This window comes from Chroicocephalus ridibundus, chromosome 2 (assembly GCF_963924245.1).
Source record: "Chroicocephalus ridibundus chromosome 2, bChrRid1.1, whole genome shotgun sequence".
Taxonomy (NCBI): domain Eukaryota; kingdom Metazoa; phylum Chordata; class Aves; order Charadriiformes; family Laridae; genus Chroicocephalus; species Chroicocephalus ridibundus.
In genome coordinates, this window is record NC_086285.1 from 76,671,652 (window position 1) to 76,691,811 (window position 20,160).

Below are 20,160 nucleotides of genomic sequence, written 5' to 3' on the forward strand. Positions count from 1 at the left end.
TCTCCCCATGGTATATACGGCACGCACTGCTCTAGCTAGTGCCCTGCACCTAAATTTCCCTTAGCCGTCCTCACCTTGCCTGCCCAGCCTGGCAATCTCAGCTGAAGAATTTCCCCCAAGAACAAAACAAGCTGTGCGTCGCAGGGAACCCAGTTATGATACTGGAGCGGGGATCTGGGCAGTAGGACTGCTGAATTTGCTAGAGAATTTCCAATAATTTATTCTTTCGATATTTTAGAGGAAATAGAGGGAGAGACACTGGAAAATGCACAGACGCCTCGTCGGTTCTAAGTAAGGGTAAACACCCGGGTATATTCACTGATATATTTATCAAGTTGTATAGGAAATCACGAGCTGTTCAAACATGTAATTATGTGTTAACACGCCTGCCTAACAGGGTGAAAACCCGCAATGAGTCAATAATTGGACTATGGAATGCTTTTCTTCCTTCTTTTCCTGCAGATTGGAGGCATCTTATACACCTTTATCTGTCGAAGTTAAAAAAAATAAATAATAAAATGACCTTTTAGGAGCCCTTGAGCAGCTTGGCAATTGTGTCCTTCCAGTTCTTTCAACAATCAGATAAACTCAAGCACAATGTTATTTCCTGGCCAGGGGAGTATAAAGCTACGGTTTCTCACATAACTTGCTTCCTTGTGCTCCTGAAACTCATACTGCACAGGCAATGCTTTTCCCTGATGACAATTCAAAGCCTAGAGAGCTTTGGTTTTTTACTCTATTTAAAAATAAATACATGCTAATTATAGGACAAAAATAAAAAATCTCCATTCTACTGCACTGTGCAATTCTGCTACTTGGCATGGGCAGAGGGTTCAGCGCACTGTTGCTGTGAGCAATGGGGAGGGCTGAAAAGGAAAAATCAATGCCATTTCTTGTTCAATTAAGTTCATTGTGATTCAGAACCACCTCCTCACACTGCAGAGCCTGCAAGAGATCAGTGCTGCAATCACTACCTTTTAGCAGCTTGCTTTCTCCGTCTGGACCTGCACAAGCCACTCACGGGCAGGGCATCACACTTTGCCCTGAGAAAAAGAAAGAATGGGAAAAAAAACACCCGTCCTTACGGGACCCTCTGAAATACATTGTCATAAATCATAGGTCTTCAGGTGGGCATGTCGCGGAGTGGGAAGAGAGGGCAGTTCCCTCAGTGAGTCATTTTATTTAGATGTCAGAACTACCGCTGTCTTTTTACCCTTCAGTAAAAAGTTTGCTCTCCTTGCTGCCTCGCCGAGAAATATCTGCAAGACATATCTGGCTGCTTGGTCTCGCTCAGCCTAAGCAGTGTGATGGCGTGACTCAAAGTCTTTTGGAAGTCAACAGAAAGATGCTGGCGGACCCTGCTGGACTACGGATCAGATCAGACACCCTTATGGCCAGCAATCAGGGGTTAGTAGTCACTGCTGTCAAGAGGTTATGACGAAGGATTTTTAGGGTCCCTCCCACCCCCTTGTCCACTTTAGCTACCCCATGGCAATTGTAAAACAAACAAACAAAAAAATAGATGTGTTTGGAGTAGAATGGGGTAACCTGGAGAGTTGCGGATCCCAAGGCTGATCCTACTGAGGATGCCAAGGTCTACGGTGGTGCACAGTGCCCCCTCAGTGCCAGCACCAGCACCCCACAGGCCTGCTCAGCACCTCCAGAAAGAGGAGCCCAGGATGCTTGTGAGCATGTCTCACTCTAGTGACAGGACAGACAAACTACAACACCCTGCCACGCTCCAGTTTGCCTTTAATGGCTACTGCCTGCTCCCCGGGTGGAGGGGGCTTGTCTAAGGCCCTTGGGGTTCAGTCCCAAATTACTAGGGTCTGGCAGTTAGTTACAAAACCCGAAGGAAAGAATGATCGGGGCAGCACAGGCAAAGAACTACATGAGAAAGAGACGTGACTTCTTAACATTACTAGGCAAAGGCCTTTGAGGCTCACAAAGGAGGCTTTAGATGCTGGATGTGTGTTAGCTAATGGCAATGGATAAGTGATGCATGCAACATCTTAGTTCACAGCTATCCACGTCACTTTCCAGCTTCTCTATTGCGCTGATAGATCATGGTGAGGAGCAAGACAAGTCCTCAAGGAGGCTGCCGGCTGTTTAGTTGCTCCATGCACCTATGAACAGCGGCCATGGAACTGCTCTTGACTTTTCCAGCTGCAATCATCTGCATGGCAGTTGACATGTGACAATTGTGTTTGAGTTAATTATGCCAATTGTGGCACCCAGAAGACAAATGTGGACTAAATGCAGGTTTCTGAAGAAGGATGTTTTTTGATTAATGTATACTTCTGCTCAAATCAAGCCTTTGTGAAACTAGTTCCCAGTTCACATCAAGGAGCAGCTTTCTACTCAGATTTATTCTACGATTGATGGGAATTACCTCTGACCCTTCCCTTTCCCACATAAATGTGTTCCTAAAGTGGAGAAGGACGGGGGTGAAGAAGTTATATGTCCTCAGCAACTCTGCAAATCAGACTGTAGGTGCATGTACAGATCCATCCTGCTTTTTGTTGTCACAGAGCCCTTTTCACCTTTGTATACATTCTTCCTCCCAGATTTCATCCTTCCTAGGAAAGTGAGATCTCACTTGAAGTTCTTGCAATGCACATGTGACTGGCAGAACATCTGTCCTGGCAATGTTCTCATCAGCCCACAATTAATTAACACATCATTTTCCTGCTCCCTAAATCCCTAAGTTCACCTGAAACTTCGGTTTTCATGACTAAGGATTGGTCAAGAAAAATTTAAAATGTAGAAGCAGTATCTCCCCATGACTGTTGGAAATCTGATATGGCTGGTTCTTTAAATATATATTCAAGTTTTTTTCTAGAACAAATCACATTGACTGTTACAAAGAAAACTCTGAGTGGTATTTCAGCTATTGAAGTCCTACTGTAACTGAAGGTTAATAGCTGCTGTGGCAGTAGATACTCTATAAATCAATGGAAGAAACACGTGAATCAGAATATCATCCCAATGAGAAACGTCCCAACTCACTGTGGTCAATAAAAGTCGTGGTGCCGACATCCATGGAAGCAGGAAACGTTCACATTCCAGCAACATTTAGGACTAGATATTGATACATACTGAGGATAAAGGTCTTGTGCAACCAGTTTGTGTTCTGACAATGGTGGTGGTGTTCCGCACTTGGAGCTTAGTTCTGAACCAAGATCCAGAACTTGGTTACTGGCATTTGCAGCCAGAGAAATGGAAATTATCTTAATACCACAGGTGTGCATTCAAGGTTACTCTCACGTACTCAGGATGACTAGTATCTGGACCAAGGTGTCTAGTAAGGATGTCAGAGAGTGATTAACACCTATGGCATGATACATACAGCTCATCACAAACCTTACGCGGTGTGGATGTCACCATAAGGAAGCAATCACTGGAACAACGTCCCCAGGGATGTAGTGGAGTCCCCAGCATGGGAGATTTCCAAGACACGACTGGACAGGGTGCTAGATAATCTCATCTAAGCTCCCTTGTCCACAAAAGGTTGGACCAGATGATCTCTGGAGGTTCCTTCCAACCTGTGCTATGGTCTTGTGTTCTATGACAATAATAAGCCAGGATGCCGGGAAATCCACCCATATCAGCCCTTTCACAGCCATTTTCCAGGTCTATATACTTCTCTTCAGCCTACAACGAGAAGCGCACAGACTGGCCTTGGGTTTATGTTTCCTGAAGGAAAAATTCAGTGGGAAGGATGCTAAGGATTGATACTGCTTTCTTCTGAGTCTGCTTTACTGAAACCATCCTACTCTTTGAAACATCCACGGGCACCTTAAGCAAATCACGTGTTCCAAACATAATTGTAGTGGGTGTGAACTCCATCTGGCTAGAGCAGCGCAGGCTCGCATGCCCCCCCCTCAGCTTGCCTGGGCTCAGCAGCAATGCCAGAGCCACAATCCCATGTAAAGGGGGCATGCTAATAAGATGCAGAATTTCGAGTGCACGCATAGGCACCCTCCTAAAAATATACCTCTGAGGAGGGCAGTTAAACGCAAACACTACCGCCTCTGTAATAGATAGTGCTTTCCTTACTGGATTGGCTGGCACGAGCTGATCATGGTCAAGTGACATCTTGGTTTTTTTAAGACTGCTTTTTAAAAGAGAAAATTACTGAAGAACAAACATAGACACTGAGCTTTTCAAGGGAACCTAGTGAAGCCTGGCATTCTACTTTTCCCCTTTGAAAAATCCCAGAAGCTGAGACTGAAGATTGCATTATTCTAGTCACTTTCTAAGTTTATATAAGATGGCTGTTTTCTGTGTCAAAGAGGTTACAAATACCTTACCCAGCATTTTCCATTTTTTAAAGATTCGGTATTGAGCAGTCACATTCCTTTTACATCCACCCAGCCGTATACTTTTCTCTTTCCCAGTTTTATATTTGGAACCACAGCAACAGTTTGTATTTTCAGAAATATGTTTTCACAGACATCAAATGACAATGATTTTCATGGTGAACAAACAGCACTATTTTAGTACTGATTTCTAGGCAGATGTGGGGCAAATTCTGGTCTCAGGTGCATAACTTCAATTTTTTCTGCTTAGCTAAAGTCAGACACATCCAGCCAGTAATGAAGGCAAGTGTCTAATGAACAAGGCCACCCAAAAAAGCTTTAGAAGTCTGGCCGCTAGCAAAAGGTATTTCTTTAATCCTACCTGTCACATTTGCAGTGTGTTCTCATTATTTTTCTACTTAAATAAATTCTTGGAGGATCATACTGTGAACAGTTATTCATGTATCAGCTGGGTTTGATATTTGCATGTATTTTTCCGGCTGGCCACCTTCCTCTAGGCAAAGTAGCAGCTGAGGGCTAGGAGGTGCAGCGCAAGCAAGGACAGCCACGTCTGCAGGACAGTAAAGCTGTCAGTCTGTCCCCCCCGTTCTCGGGGCGACCTGCGAGACAGGAGGGTACGCAGACACAAGTCACTGGCTCCTGTTTCATCTCAGCTTCGCCAGGGGCCGGATCCCAGGCTGATCGTGAGGGAGAGTAAAAGGAAACAGTCACCTCCTGGTAGAGGCGATGTTACTGCAGGATGAGCTAAGAGCAAATGCGTTTCTCACACACCCATAGGAGGGACTTTTAAATATCACCGTGATCACTGGACCCTCCCCTCCAGCCCAATGCTTAGAATAAATCAGTCTCTGAATGACAGCACCAAAGATTCAGTTTTTACCCCTATTACTGGCTTGCAACCGTGAACTGAGGAGCCCACAGTGGGAGCCGTTTGAAGAGATATTTTGCATTTAAAAAAAAAAAAGAAGGATGAAGGGAAAAAGAAATGCAGAGATGCAGCCAGCTTTGCTCGGGAAAGCAGCTCTCCCTGCTACCTCGAGCCGCCCGCCTCTCTTGCGGTTCAGCCATGACAGTCAGCCGCCGAAAGCTAAAGGAGAAGCGCATCGCTAAACGCGGTGGGTCCCCTTGTGGTAGATGGTTTAGATGGAGCTGGGCTGGCTTTAAACCAGCTGCCCAGACACGCTGCTCTCCGCCCGGCAGCCACAGCGCAGGGATGCCCACCCAAAGGCCGACCCGGCCACTCCGGCACACGGTGCAGCCCACGCTGCCCTCGCCGACGATGTCTCTGGCAGAGCTATATCTGGCCGGCAGCCGTGGGCTCCGTCCCCGTCCGTCTGCCTCCCCCACAGCAGCAGCGATCACACGCGCTGGCGGGGTGACACTGACGCCAGCCCTCACAAGCGGAGCATGAGGCTGCCGTGAGGACGGAGCCCTTTTTCTTAACAGCAAGGGCAAAATCGTGCTGATGAGCAAACTGTCCTAACAGGGGCTGGGCAAGACACCGTGAGAAGCGCCTCTTCTAAAACACACGGAGGTGTCTCTTAGAGACAGGCTGATATTCAAGCACCTTCTAATACCATGATGAAAAAAAGAAGAAGAAGAAAAAAAAAAAAAGATAGTTTGACAAACAACTGTCCCCGCTTCATCCTGCTCCCGGCTCCCAGCAGAGCTGAGAGTGCTGCTATTTGAGATGGGCTGAAACCGCTGGCTTTTGTTCAGAATCTATAGCGCGACAGGCCCCTTCCTGGGGCAAGGAAGGTGGTAAGGCTGGAGCCGGGCTTGAATTTCAGACGGAGCTGGACTGCCCCAACAGTCAAGAACATTTAGAGGAATTTGGCTGGCCCTTTTTGCTTCTGTAATTGATGCCTCTAGCTGTCAGATTTTTTGTTGTTGTTGTTTGGCCAGAAATACCCCAGAAATGCCTGTTCTTATGAGATTTGTGGCCAAATTGCCAGAGGCTCCGGTCATTTCAGCAGTGATGGACGTACCAAAATCCAGATATTAAACTCTTCCTGATTGTGCATGCATCAGAAACTGCCCTTAAGTTCATTCCAAAGCAGAATTACACAGTGTAATGTCAAAATCATGTTCAACGCAACTCTCTTGGAGCCAGCCCAACCTCTAACCTGAAGCTATGGCTTGTCTGCCCTCAGCAGACAAAACCGTAGCAGATATGAATGTTTAAATAAACCAATACAGTTATCAATAGGGCAGGGGAGTGAAATAAGAAATTCCTCTTGCTGCAGCCTCCTGTGAGGGTGTCTTGTCCTTAACAGCAAATGCAGCCACAAGTGGCCGAGCTGCCGAGAGCTGGCAGGTTCAATGCTTATATCCATGTACTTCAACCCACACTCCTTTCATCCTGTTTCTTTTTTATGCTGACAATGCACTGACTGTGAGATATAAAAGGCCTTTTGGGCTGTATCTAACCTATCCCTCCTGAGAAAAGGACAGGGCTCCACATTTTGATATCCACTTCAGTCAGTCTGTTGCGTTAGAAAAGCAGCCATTACCACAGCAGCAAAGAGCTGGGAAAAAGTGTTTTGCCTTAGCTCCAGCTTAAACTCAAACCTTCCGTTCCTTTGAAAGAGAAGATGGTGCCCAGTCCAAAGCTTAGCCTTAGCCTCCGTGCTGCCACCAATGTCTTCAGGGCTGTGTAAAAGGCAACTCTACCCTAGGCTGCAGCTTCATGACTGAGTGAACGGGAGGGCAAACTGCCAGGGGACGCGACACCCACTGCCTGTGCTTTGCACCGTGTTCACTACCATGTGTCCACATGCTGAGCTGGCTCTGGGAGCTCGCTGAAAATTAACTTTTTTTTTTTTTTTTTAATTCCTTGGGTTAGTTTTCAGACAACTCTGTCCCCTAATACGGCTCACCGTCCATAGTGGAGGTATATGAATAGGAAGAAAACGTGGAGCAAAAAGGAATAATGGGAAGGTGCAGAGGACACAAGCCAACATTTTTCATCTGCAGGCCCCAGCTGATTGCTAGCCTAGTTACCCAACATTATTCCTGCTTTCAGGGAGGAAACAGAGGTTGGGGTTTTGTCACGGCTGTAAGAGGATGCACATGCAGGCTGCCCCTGCACACATTAAGTAGACCTAAAGAGGCAATGGCATTTAGCAGCACTATTTTGTGAATGGTAGCAAGGAAGCTTTTAATCTTGCCCTCCAGTTTGCTTACTTTCAGTTGCACTGATTCATTTAACCCCATGCAATCCCTGTCTTTGCCTGGTGGGTTTCAGGCATTTACAGCCCATGGGGGTCATGAGGATCCAGCCTGGCACCTGCTGTCCCTCTGTCATTGAGATCTGAGGATTGTCACGGGCACTTTGTAAAAGACGGGGACCAACTGATAGCCCAGCTTGTCCAGGGCACCACAGCACTGCCAGCAGAGTGGCACTGCAAAGAGTGGGGGACATGGGACCAGGAAGAGCAAAGGTCAACAGTAGTTCATCCAACCAGTTCCCCTTTGGCTCCTGGAGATGCTACAGATGGCTGGTGAAGGTGAGGGGAATAACTTTGCAGTAGAAGAGCCCAGGGGGAAGGCTGTAGGGTGGGATTTTGGTTCGTTACTTTGCACCGGGAAAAGCCCACGCTGGCACCTTTAGGTTCCTCCTACACTGCTTTCCAGGCAGGGATGGCCTTCAGGAGGGTCCCAGGAGGGCGTCAGGCTGCAGGAGAACCCAAGACCAAGACCTGTCCTGGGCAGTGCTCCACGTACCCTCGGCCGGGGCCATCCCCACCACCCAGCCCTGCCACACATCCCCAGAGGACAGGTGCGGCGGCCCCACTGCGGCTCCCCAGGGCTATCCCACGCGTGGCACCTTTCCCCACGCCACCCTCTGCAGTCCCGCCACCGGGCTGTTGCCACCGGCATTGAGCACAGGCAGGCAGGACCGGGAGAGACCAGCTCCCCCCACCCCGCTCTCCCCCCCCCCCGCCCCCAAAACCTCAGCCTGGGGGTGACGTCATGGTGGGGGAGGGGCGGGCAGGGGGAGGGGACCCCCGCACCTCCCTTTCCCCTACTCCGCTCCGCAGCGCGGGGGCCGGGCCGGCCGGCCCCGACGGGGCGGCCCGGGGGCGGGGGGGGCGGGGGTGTTTCTGCCGTGCTATCCCCACCCCCGGGGGGGCGGTTCCTCCGTCTGCGTGTGTGTGTGTGTGTGCGCGTCCCCCCCCCCCCGCCCCCGCATCCCTCCCGCCCCGGGGGGACGGTCCCGGCTGCCGCCCCCCCCCACCGCCACACGGGGCAAGGAGAAGCGCCGGGGGAAGGGGGGTGGGAAGGGAGTGGGGAGTTTCTCGGCGATTAATGGGGCGGGGGGACACGGGGAGAGCGGATAAATCCAGCCTGTGATGCCTATAAATGGCGTTTCTCTTCCAGGGTGCACATTTTAAAAAAAAAAAAAAAAAAAAAAAAAAAAAAGAAGAAGAGGGAAAAAAAACCCGGTCCGTGTCATCCCCCCGCGTCAGGGCCCGTGGTGGGCGTGAGGCTGTACTTCCTCCGCCCCCTCCTAATGGAGCGAACCATTCCCAGCTAGTCCTCCTCGCCCTCTCCCTCTGCCTCCCTCTTTCTCTCCTTCTCCTCTTGTCTCCCCCCCTTGTCTGCAAAGTCCTCCGCTGCTCGGAACTTGTTGGCAATGCCTATTTTTCAGCTTTCCCCCACGTTCTCCAAAGTAACTATTTAAAGATCTGCAGCCGCAAATGGTTTTACTAAATGTAGGATGGGACTTAAGTTGAACGGCAGATATATTTCTCTGATCCTTGCTGTACAGATAGGTAAGTGGACTGCCAAATTCGGTATCAAGTTGTGTGGTGCACCAAAAGCCCGGCTGATGCATGCAGAAGCGGAATGTCGGAATAACCTGCGCCGACGGCCGCGGTCTGGGGCGGCCGAGGGACCCCCGCTCCCCGCTCCCTCTGCCTCCTTCCCGCTGGCATCTTCGCGGTTCTTCACGCTGGCAAGGCAGGGGGGTGGAGGGTCCGCAGGAAGGGGAGCCGATTCTTTGCTCCTCTTAAATCACTTTTTTTGTTCGTTTTCCTAAATCAGTGCATGCTTATTCCTACTTCGCTTTTTTCCCGTCCCCTTCTCTTGTTCTTCCTCCTTTTTTCCCCTCCTGTTCTCTCCGTCCTCACGAACGACTGCATTTGTATTTGCGTTTAGGATATCCCCTGTATTCCTTTCCACCGCCAATTTGGGGACTCCAGTGCTAAGAAATCCGCCCCCCCTCCCCGAGGGACAGAGAAATAAGAACCGGCACAAAATGGCTTGCGAGAGATGTAGCTACAAAGTTTTTTTGCAGAAAATCAGGGGGACAAGCAAAGGGCTCCCTTTGGGAACTTGGAGGCTTTCCCATTTGCAGAGCAGCCTAAAAACAAACAAAACCCATCGCTAACTTTAAAAAAAAAATCCACCCGAATGCGGGGATTAAACAAATAAAAATTATTTTTAAATCGCGAAGTCCCACCGTCCGATCGTTAATTTTGTGCTCGGAGAACCGCTGTCAAAAAACGAGCGGGTCCAGAAAAAATTCTATATATGTTAAGTTACTTAAAATAGAATAGGTTCCCCTCCACGACGGTATGTGTTTTTGTGTGCTCGTTGCTGATTTTGTTTAATATTTGGGGGTTTTCGATGGTTCTTTTTGGTTTGCTCTCAGGTTCATTTTATTCAACATTTCTTTGCTGAATTTTTTTTGAGTTACAGACGTTAAACAACCTCCAAGTTAATGTCCGCTTTGGTCCTGTACAGGCAAATTTTAAAGATTTATATGTTGAATATGTATATTCCCGAGCATGATCCAAAACCGGGCTTCAAGGCAAGGGCGATTAAAGCACGTCTTTTATTATCCAGCTTGGCAGGTGTGAAGAGACCTTTGAAAATATTTGCCTGCAAAGGAATTCTGCTACAATAAAAAAAAAATGTTCGGCATTGCTATTTAGAGATTCTTTCGCTCGGTCACCCCCCCTCTCCAGGCAATCTCTGCAGCATTTTGTGGGTACCAAAAGAAAAGAGGAAAAAAAAAAAAAAAAGAGGGGGGAGAACAAAAAAGGAGGGAGGAAAGAAGGAGGCAAAATGCTTTGAACATTTCCTCATCGAGAAAAGCAAAAAACCAGAAATATTGCAATGAAATGTTGACCTCTGGAAAATGTGGATATACGATGCAAACCCCTCCATTCGTATTACTATTTCATTTTAACTGGTGCTGAACTCTTCAGAAGGCCATTTTCTGTACTGTCAGAGAAAAAAAGGGGACGGCATTATTTGGATGTTATCCTTGATTTCAGTCTTTGCATTTTTTGTTTGCTTCCTTGTTTGTTTGTTCGTTTGGAGGAGGAGGATTTTCTCTTATTCGTGTTTATTCGATTCAACCGAGGGAGGATTTTATTCACGGTGCAATTTCAAAAGATAGCTAGAGTGGCTGGGAATCGCCGTCCCCGGGCTGGCGTGAGCATGAGCATTCATTTGGAAAGTTACCCCCAAATATTGCTGCACAACGCGGAGATGGTGGCGGTGCGGTCGCTTTGCGGTGCCCTGGGAGAGGACGGCTTTGAAGCTCGTGGAGGGCTTTTCTCCTCTCTGCTCCTCCTTCGGTATTTCGGGTAACCTCCCCCACCCCCCCACCACCCCCACACACACACACACACCCTCCCTCCCCTCCTTCCCCGAAATCAGTTTTCGGTTGTCGTTGTGGGGTTTGCAAAGGGCCATTTGCTTTTGCCCAGTTCCCGGTAACGGCGGGTGTAAAATGGATGTTCGGCTCGTCTCAAAAATGTCTATGCACTGGGGCTTAAAAAAAAAAAAAAGAAAAAAAAAGATTTGGTTATGTATTTGGGCAGAGGGGATTGGATCTGTCCGAAATCCCTGGCGTTTTGGGAGGTGACGGGGTCGGGGGAGGCGCGGGGATTGAGTCTCCGCGGAAGGCGCTCAGGGACAGGAGGAGGGGACCGGGCGCTGCTAAAGGGCAGGCGGGCTGAGGGGACGGAAAGCCGGGGAGCGGGTTTCGGGAAGGGGCCCGATCCGTTACGGATGGCTCCTGCGGTCCTGCTGCATCGCAAATCTTTGCACACTCCTGACTTTGAAGGACGGGGAGGAGCGGGAGGGGAGGTCGGGGCCACGGCAAGGCACAAGCGACCTACTTCAGGAGAAATCCCGCTGTCCTTTGGCTGGGCAGGACCCTCGTCTCTCCGCTTTTGCGTTTGAATTTTTTTGGTGGTGGTGGTGGTGGCGGTGATGGCAGTGGTGGGATTTGGGGCGACTTCGGAGCGGGGGTACCCTGTGCGGAGGGAGCGGGGCAGGCAGACAGGGCCAGGCCGCCCCTCGGAGGGGAGGGATGCTTTGAGCACCGCTGGTCCCAAACCTGTCCCTCCGGCACCCTCCCTCCCCGGCCCGGGGCACGGCTCCGCTTCGCACCCCGTATTTTCGGTACAGCCCGTCACGTTTTGGGGGAAATTCGTGGCAACTTCCCCTCCCCTCTCCCCCTGTAGCTGCCGGAGCGGGATGGCGCGGGTTTTATAAGACATGGTTTTACCCTCGGGATGGTCCTCAGTTCTTCTCTATTTGTTTGCCTGGCTTTTTTTCCTACCGTAGCCAATGTCTGTAGCCTGCTGGGGTTTTGATGTGACGGCTGGTGCTGGTGTGTGTGTAGAGGGGAGTGGCCACCAAGTCATGTTGGCGATGAATCAAACGGCAAGAGGGGGATCTGGGTTGAAACAGTCTCTTTTGGAGTCAGCCATTTAGCTTGTAATCGGTGCCCGGTAAGGAAACACGCACAACATCCTGCCACATCCATGTCCTGGGCAGACGGCTCGGGAGGGGACCCCCACACAACAACGCTCCTTCCCCGGCGGTGTGGGCGGCAGGGGGATCCTCCGAAAGAAGGGGGGCAACCCCTTCCCGCCCCCGCTGGCCGCAGCGACATCCCAGCTGCGAGCCCGGGCCCAGGGACACCACGTCGTCCCCAACCCCCGTCACTGGCAGCGGAGCGGTTAGGGATCAGCATCCTCCCCGTTCCCGGGTTCCCCCATCCCGCCGGCTGGGGCTGGGGCTGCGGGGCGGGCGGCTGCGGAGTGTGCGCGGTGCTGCGCGGCGGCACCGGCCCTGGCCGGACTCCTGCGGGCAGCTGCAGTGTCCCTGCGTCCCTCTGCAATGTCCCTGCGTCTCATCCCGTCCCGTCCCCCCGCGGGGCCTGGCCCGGCAGCCACCGACACCCGGGAGAAGCCATCTCACGCACGCCGTGATTCGTTTTCTTTCCCCCGTTTGCGGGCGGCTGTTCTTGGTTTTGTGACTATTTCTATTGGACCGAGCGCCCCTTCCTAGCGCAATCCCGAAGGGTGCCCGAGGCAGCAGGTTTCGGGGAGCGGGATTTATCCCTGCCCCTTCCCTCTCCGCTGCCCCGAGCCCGGGCAGCTCCGGGGCCGGCGCCCCCGCAGCAGCGTGCGTGGCTTTGGGACTCGCTTCTTTTCGTGCCTTTATCGCAGCTCTTTCTACTGATTTTTATTTTTAAATGATTTTTATTTTTATTTTCCCAATGCGTCTTGCACGATATTTGACAAGAGACCTGAGCAACAAGGAGCCATGTGTGCGCGCCAGCGTTTGTACGGAGAAACGCGCCTGCTGCTTCCAGGCGGAATTCTCTAACAAAGGAGCAAATAATCGGAGGAGAAGCAGGAGGAACAGGAGAAGCGGGAGGAGCAGGAGAAGCAGGCAGCGCATCTTCACCTGGCCTCCCCTCCTCCTCCCCCCTCAAAAAAAACCAAAAAAATACAAAAAAAGATTGAAATCAAGTCAACGCCCGTTAATCCACGGGCAGCGAAACCCCCGGTGCTAAAAAAGCAAAGGGCGAAAAGCCCCTAACTCGTGGACCCGAGTGCCCTATGGCGACCCTGGCTCGGTCCCGCCGCCCTCCTCCTGCCCCCAAATCGCCGCTCCTCAACCCTTTAGCCGGGGGGGGAGGGAGGGAAGAAGGGAAGGGGGGAGGTGGGGGTGGCGGGGCGGGGGCTGGGGGGGTGGCAGGGCCGACGGGGGCCCGGCGGAGCTGACCTGTGCCCCTGCCCCCCCCCAGCGTACCTGGTGCAGGCGGTGAGAGCGGCGGGGCGGTGCGATGCGGTCTTTAGGGGCTTCTCGGACTGTTTGCTGCGGCTGGGCGATAACATGGCCAACTACCCGCAGGACCTGGACGACAAGAGAAATCTCCAAACGATCTGCGCGTAGGTCTTTCCTCTCTCCTTCGGGGCTGGGGATGGAGGCGGGGGCGGCGGGACCGGGGGATGACCAGGGGCTGGGGAAGGGGGGGACGAGATTGGATGGTGGAGGTGGGAAGGAACAGAAGTAACGCGGGGTTTGGTGCTTTGGGGTTGGAGTCTTTGCTCCAGGGTCCCCTCCAAGCGCACTGGCATGGGGACCGGCCGGGCTTGGGGAACTGTGAAGTCTGGAGGGAGTTTTTACAATGTCCTTTTCCGTTTTTCCCTCCGTGAATCTGGGTGGGTTTGGGGTTTTTCTCTCTCTCTCTTTTTTTTTTTTTTTTTTTTTTTTTAAAAAAAATCTCTCTCCCCTCCTTAGCTCCTCGCTTATATACTTTCCTTTCTTCTGCTTTGCACTGGGCCGTTGACATTAGCTGCACGGGGGGTTGTTATCCCTTCTCTTATTGCTGCCTCTGGGACCCACGTCCGCTGGCAGGCCCCGGGGTCTCCCCCGGGCGCTGAAGGCAGAGGCAGGCCGAGGGGAGGCAGCTCACCCCAGCCGGGGCTGAGGAAGCGATTCCTCGGAAAATACAATTTAATAAAAAATGAAAATACCCCAGACACAATATTAATCTCCCAGCGGCAGCTGTCCTCTACCCCTACCCCGCCCCCGCGCCGCTCGGGCCCACCTTCCTCCCCCTCCACCTTCCTCCCCCCCCAAGCCCATTTCCCTCCCATTTTCTCCCCGCTCCTGGCACCGAGGGGAGGAGAAGGAAGAGGCAACGATAAAGGGGAAAAATAATAAAAGGGAAACAACAGAAAAAAATAATAAAGGGAGAAAAAGAGTCGCCTTGCAAAATTGGCTCCTTGCTCCTCCCCAGTTCCTCTGCGAAGCTGGAGGAACTGGGTCGGCTGGAGGAGCAGTAAATTTGGGGTAGTTTTCCCCAGAGCTCAGGGCAGCGGATCTTACCAGGGGGAGGGAAACCTGGGACGGCTGGCGGGGGCAGGGTAGCCGCCAGCTCCGGCCTCGCCCGCCCCGCTTCGGGGTCTCACGTCCCAGGCAGGGACACAGAAACGGGCATTTTCGTTACTTCTGGAAAAAAAAAATAATCTGGCTACACAGGGTACTCACCTGTCTCCCGGTTGCCGTTTTCCGGCACATACTCCTTCCGCCGAAAAAAAATTTAATAAATTAAGTAATATTTAGAAATTAGATGAGGTCCTTAGACATAAATATGTTTGGAATAGGGTTTTTTTCGGATTTTGCTCCCCGGAAATCAGAAAACGAAGGACGTGAAATGAGAAACGGAGAGGAGAGGAGAGGAGAGGGGGAAAAGGAAAAGGAGAAAAAGAAAATTCTGTAGTCCTCCTCTCTTCACTTCCTGCCTAGAGATTTCTGAGCCAAGCACGACTTTGCTACACCTACTAAGGCTGGCACCTCGCTGTAAATTCTAGGTTGCGGTTTATCTTGTGTCCTGCATGAGAAATAAATACCATGGGGCAGCAGCGTCTTAATATGATGTCCTTTGGCCCTGGAGTGCCAGACCAGAGATGGTCCCAACCTGTAAAAAGTACCTCTTTTCCAAGCAAGACCCTTTCCCCAAGCACCTCCCACCACCCGATTGCCTTCGCCCTGTGCAAGGATGTGTATTGAAAGAGGATGGGAAAAGATTTAATTTTCCTTTGGGAGATGCAATTACAGCAGAAATACTGCAGGAGAGGCACACTCTCAGACTCTGGCTTCTCAGTATCTCATTATTTATTACAAATGTAGCAAACATTGGGAGTCTACAACCAGCTTAGAGTGCTCATAAATTAGAGGCTGTAGGACTACTCTAAAAAATAAAAAATAAAAATCAAGATCCAAATTTGCAGGCGCCTGCTTTGAGGAAAGGGGAAAACAGGAGACGGAAAGGCAGATTCGGGGTGACTTTCGATAACCCAGGCGCGGAGAGCAAAGGTCCTCCCGCCCCCCCTCAGGTGGAGCAGTGGGACGGGTTCTGCCCGGTTGGCAGCCCCGGTCCAGACCCCGTGAAGACGAGAATTAAAAGGAAAAATGTGCCGAAACAGCTGGAAATTATCCTGGGGAAGAAGAAACACTTTGCTGCACATAGACCCCTGTCAATGGATGGGGAGTCCCCCGCGCCCAGGAAGGTCCAGGCGGCGAAGATTGTCCTTCCTCCTCCTCCTCCTCCTCCTCCTCCTCCGCCTCCTCCTCCTCCTCCTCCTCCTCCCTTCCTGCCCCCGCAGTCAGGGCACGCTCCCGCCCGGGGGATCCCTCCCGAGGGTTTCTAACGCCGTACCGAGACCCTCCAGAATGCCGCCTTCGCTTGGGAAAAGCGATGCCTTTCCCACCCCCACCTGCCCGTTACCACCGGTGACGAAAAACCCTCGGGACGAGCCCGTGGGCTCCTAGACTAGCGTTTGCCAGCCGAGGGCTGCATGCCCCCACCCCCCCACCACCCCGTCAGGCAAAGACCCCCTCCAGCAGGGATCCACCAAAGCAATTTTTGCCCCATCCCGCCCAGCCCGGACTGGTGCCGGTGGCGGGGTTGGGGGCAGCCCCCCGGGAGCTGTCAGGAGAGCCGGTGCGCAGGTTGTGGGGCAGCCCGTTGGGAGGCGAGGGGCCGAGAGTCCCTCCCAGAAACCGGTGTCTCGGGAGGAAGGGAGAGAGTTGGGGGGCAGGAGCCGGGTTTTAGGGCGGGGGAGGCGGTGGCTCCTCCCCACCGGGCGCCAGCCCCCTTTAAGGCATGCCCCCGCTCAGCTCCGCCGTCTGGGGGTAGGGGGACCCGAGGGGGCGGCCCCCCCATCCACCCCCACCTCCCCGGGTAGCTGGATGCGTGCCTGTTTTGATGGCGGCTGCTCTCCCCTCCTGCAGGTACTGGGATGATTTCCACGCCTGCACCCTCACAGCGCTCACCGATTGCCAGGAAGGAGCGACAGACCTCTGGGAGAAATTGAGACGGGAATCCAAAAACCTCGATTTTCAAGGCAGCTTATTTGAACTGTGCGGAGGCGGCAGCGGCGCGGCACCGTCCCTCCTCCCGCCGGCCTTGCCCCTGCTGCTGGCGGCTCTGTGGGCCGCGCTAGTGACCTGGCTGCCTTTCTAGGGGGGGCGAGCACACTCACACCCACACCTTCTCCATGTGCTGGATCTATCGAGGAAGTGTCCATCCGTTGCTTTGGGGACGTTGTGCTTTTCTGTGGTTGATGATGATGATGATGATGGTGGTGGTGGTGGTGGCTGATGGTGGTGAAACACCCATGTAGGACTGTGGAAGCGTTCTCCCTTTATTTTTTTTCTTTTTTTCTTTTTTTTTTTTGTGTTTTATTTGCCAAATGTTACCAAACAGGCAGCGGCGCGCAGCCCAAATCGGACCTCAGCTTTACTATCGCTTCGAATCAAAAATAGAAAGGAAAAAAAAAAAATACAAACGCGAGCCCTCGTTGTGCAAAAGCAATCTCAGGAACTGCTCTGGGCCACCTAATGCTAAGGTTGTAATCGGCCGGGATACCTCCCGGCGGGCCGCGGGCTCCTCTAAAAATGTGGCAGTGTGCGAGGCGAGAACAAAAACGCAGACAAAAAAAAAAAAATAGGCACTGGCGATGAATCCAAGGTAGATGTCCACGTGTGACGCATATGGTGAATAATTCACAATCTCTCATCTTTCCTCCACAGTCGCTTGTTTTTGGTCATTCCACTGCAAAAAAAAATATATATAAATAAATAAAAAAGCATTTTTCCTCGAGGGGAAAAGAGAGCAAGCGAGCGAGCGAGGGAGGGAAACGAACAGTGAAGGAAGGAAAGAAGGAAGGGAAGAGCAAAAGAAAGAGATGTGTCCAAATGCCCGGAGGAGTGAAGGAACGCTGCTACCAGATCTCTGAGAGTTTACCTTTACTTGCTGTTCGAAGGCATCTTTCTGAATTCACTGCCTTTAATTTTTTCCTCCTCTTTGTTTTAGATGTTACACATACCAGTAAATTACCTGAATATCCAACCGTAGAGATCACAAAAAGGGGGCTTAAATGTAAACCTAAAGAAAAAAAAAATAAAAACAAAAAACACCAACAACAGCAACATGATTTTGAAAAAAAAAAAGAGCCTTGATTTTAAAAGAGAAGAAAAATGTAATTTAAACAAAAGTTTATTATAAAGTCAATTCAGCAAAAAAATAACAAAAAAAGATTTGCTACAAAGTATAGACAGAAGTATAAAATAAAAATTATTGTTTGAAATGAGGGTGTCGTCCTTTTTATAAAATATGCCTAGACTATCTCGAAAAGGAGAGTGCTTTTCAGGCAAGGAGGGCTAAATCCCGAACCGATCCCTTGATGAGCATGGCAATTTCAGTTCAAACAAGGACAGGGCGGCGGAACTGGTTAGTCTCAGCCTTCCCCCCCTCCCCCCCCCCTTTTTTTTTTTTCATTTCTTTCTTAAAAATATGCTATAAATCCTCCCACCTTCCTCCTTCTCCCGAAACCCAAAACCTCAGCCATCCCCGTTTCCCAGCTGCCCGGAGCCGGCGCAGGACCTCCCCTCGGGGGGCAGCGTCGGGGGGCGGGCGGCGCGGCCGTCCCGCGGGCGCGGAGCAGCGCGGAGCCCCGGCGGAGGGAGGGCAGCAACCACCATTAAGGAGGAGGCTGCGGAGCTGGAGCCGGGGCGCAGAGGAGTCCTTTCATAATTAATAAGGCAGATCAGCCGAAGGAGCAAGGGGAAGGGGGGGACGGGGTATTGATTTCGCAGCAGAAGCTGCTCTAACCTCGGCTATTTATAGGCGCCTGATGCCTTTATAAAGAAATACACATCAAAGAGTAAACACGTCCTTTTTACTTATAAGGCGAGAGCCCAGCTGGTCACCGGGGGTGGGTGGGCGAGTGGGTGATGGGGAGGTAGGGGCCGCAAATTTGTTGGAGGTGATTTATTCCGGTGGGGAGCCGTTGCCTGTGCAATAGCTCTCCTTTGCCAATGTGTAAGGTGGCAGGGTCTCTCTCCTTCGCCCCCTCTCCCTGCTCCCCTTCCTTCCCAAAGTCCGCAATGTAATGTGTAAGCAATAGCAAATGTAACAGTTCATAAATCAAACAGTGGGTCGCAAGCCAATCTGCATTTCCCAAACGGATTGAATCCCAGCAACGAATGCGCTCAGGAACTGGAGCCAGGCGCCTTTACCACTGGAAGCAATGTTGATTTTTTAATGATAAAATACATTATGTGTGTGTTGGGGGGGGGGCTTTGCAGGGCTCAGCCTCGCTCCGGCAGAGGCAGGTCTGCTTGCATTTCGTTTTCCTTTGCCCTCCCTCTAGACTCAATCCCCACCACCACCAAAGAAAAAAAAAAAAGGAAAAACCCTGGAGAGCAGAGCTTTGTTTAAATGGTCTGGGTTATTTTCCCTCCCCACAGAGGATCTAGACCTAAATTGATTTTTTTCTGTGCACATCTCTGTATTCATGAGGTCAGGCGCTGCCGTTATGATTTCCTGTAGCACAAAATGCCAGCTGCCGAGGAGAGAGGGGAGGCAGAGCCCTTTGCTGGGGTGCGAGGGGCTGTGCGTCTGCTATCGCTGGGCCCCGGCGACCTTTCGCCGGCGGCAGGCAGCCCGCTTCGCCCCGGGACGCCCGGGCGCCGGTTCCGCCCGCTGCCGGCATCCCCCCGTCTGGGCGCCGGGATGCGGCCGGGCGTGCTCCCGCCGCGGCCCCCATCTTCCCGGCTGCTGGACGGTGCCCGTCCGTCGGAGGACGGTGGGCGGGAAGCCTGCCAGCTTTTCCTCACCCCTCGGAAGAAAGCTAAAACTCGGTAATAAGGGGGCGATTTCCAGCTCATTAGTGGACTCGAGTTATCTGCGCGTGAGGTTGCATTACTAATGGGTAGTCTCTCCGTAATTAGCACGTCCCCCAGTTAGCCCTCCGTTGAGGCGAATGATAAAACGGTGGCAAACCGGGGAAAAACAGCCGATCGGGTCGGGATGGGGCTGCCGGCGGCAGCAGGGCGCCCGGTGGTCGGGCCCCTTCCCTGCCCTCCCCTCCCTCCCTCCCTCCCTCCCTCCCTCCCTTCCTTCCTTCCACCCTCCGGACACCTCCCGGGAAGGCTCCCGTTTCGGGCTCCTAATGACAATTAGCGTCCATCCCCGGAGCGCAGACCGGCCACCGGTCATCCCGGGCGAGCCGGAGCGCGGGGAGGCATATGCTGTTCCAAAACCTGCATTGCACCCCCGGGATTTCTCGCACAGGCGGCAGGGACGGCAGCAAACCCCCGTCCCTCAGGCTCAGCTGCCTCCGAGAACCGGCAAGGGATGCTCTCCCCGCCGGCAGCTCGATATTTTTTTTCGGGGAACACGAACAACCAACCAAGCCCCCCACCTTCCCTCTGTTCATTTTATAAGAGCCCCTCAATGCGCAAGGCATTGCTTGTCCCCCTTTCTGCCCCTTTCAGGTGCTGATTCCGAAGGCTGAGTGCAATGGTCGATTTTTGTTTTAACCCGGGGGTGATTGCTCTGTCTTGCCTTGTTTTGCGGCTAAGGAAAGGCGAGCTCTTCCCCCAAGTCCCAGGCAGGGACCGAGCGTACTCGGTTTGCCTTCTGTCGCCTTGCACAGGCAGGGTTTGCAAGGGCTGGCAGGAGAGGGCTGCGGGGGGAGGCTGCGGTGTCGCCTGGCGGGCTGGT

The 20,160-nt window shown here is 52.1% G+C and overlaps 1 protein-coding gene across 1 annotated transcript; it reads left to right on the forward strand.

Annotated features, from left to right (window-relative positions):
- The first annotated feature begins 8,759 nt into the window (after nucleotides 1-8,759).
- Nucleotides 8,760-17,727, forward strand: NRN1 (neuritin 1). Its single transcript, XM_063325960.1, has 3 exons — nucleotides 8,760-9,100; nucleotides 13,387-13,531; nucleotides 16,383-17,727. The coding sequence occupies exons 1-3, from the start codon at nucleotides 9,046-9,048 to the stop codon at nucleotides 16,612-16,614; spliced, it is 432 nt and encodes a 143-aa protein (XP_063182030.1). The 5' UTR covers nucleotides 8,760-9,045; the 3' UTR covers nucleotides 16,615-17,727.
- Nucleotides 17,728-20,160: the final 2,433 nt, after the last annotated feature.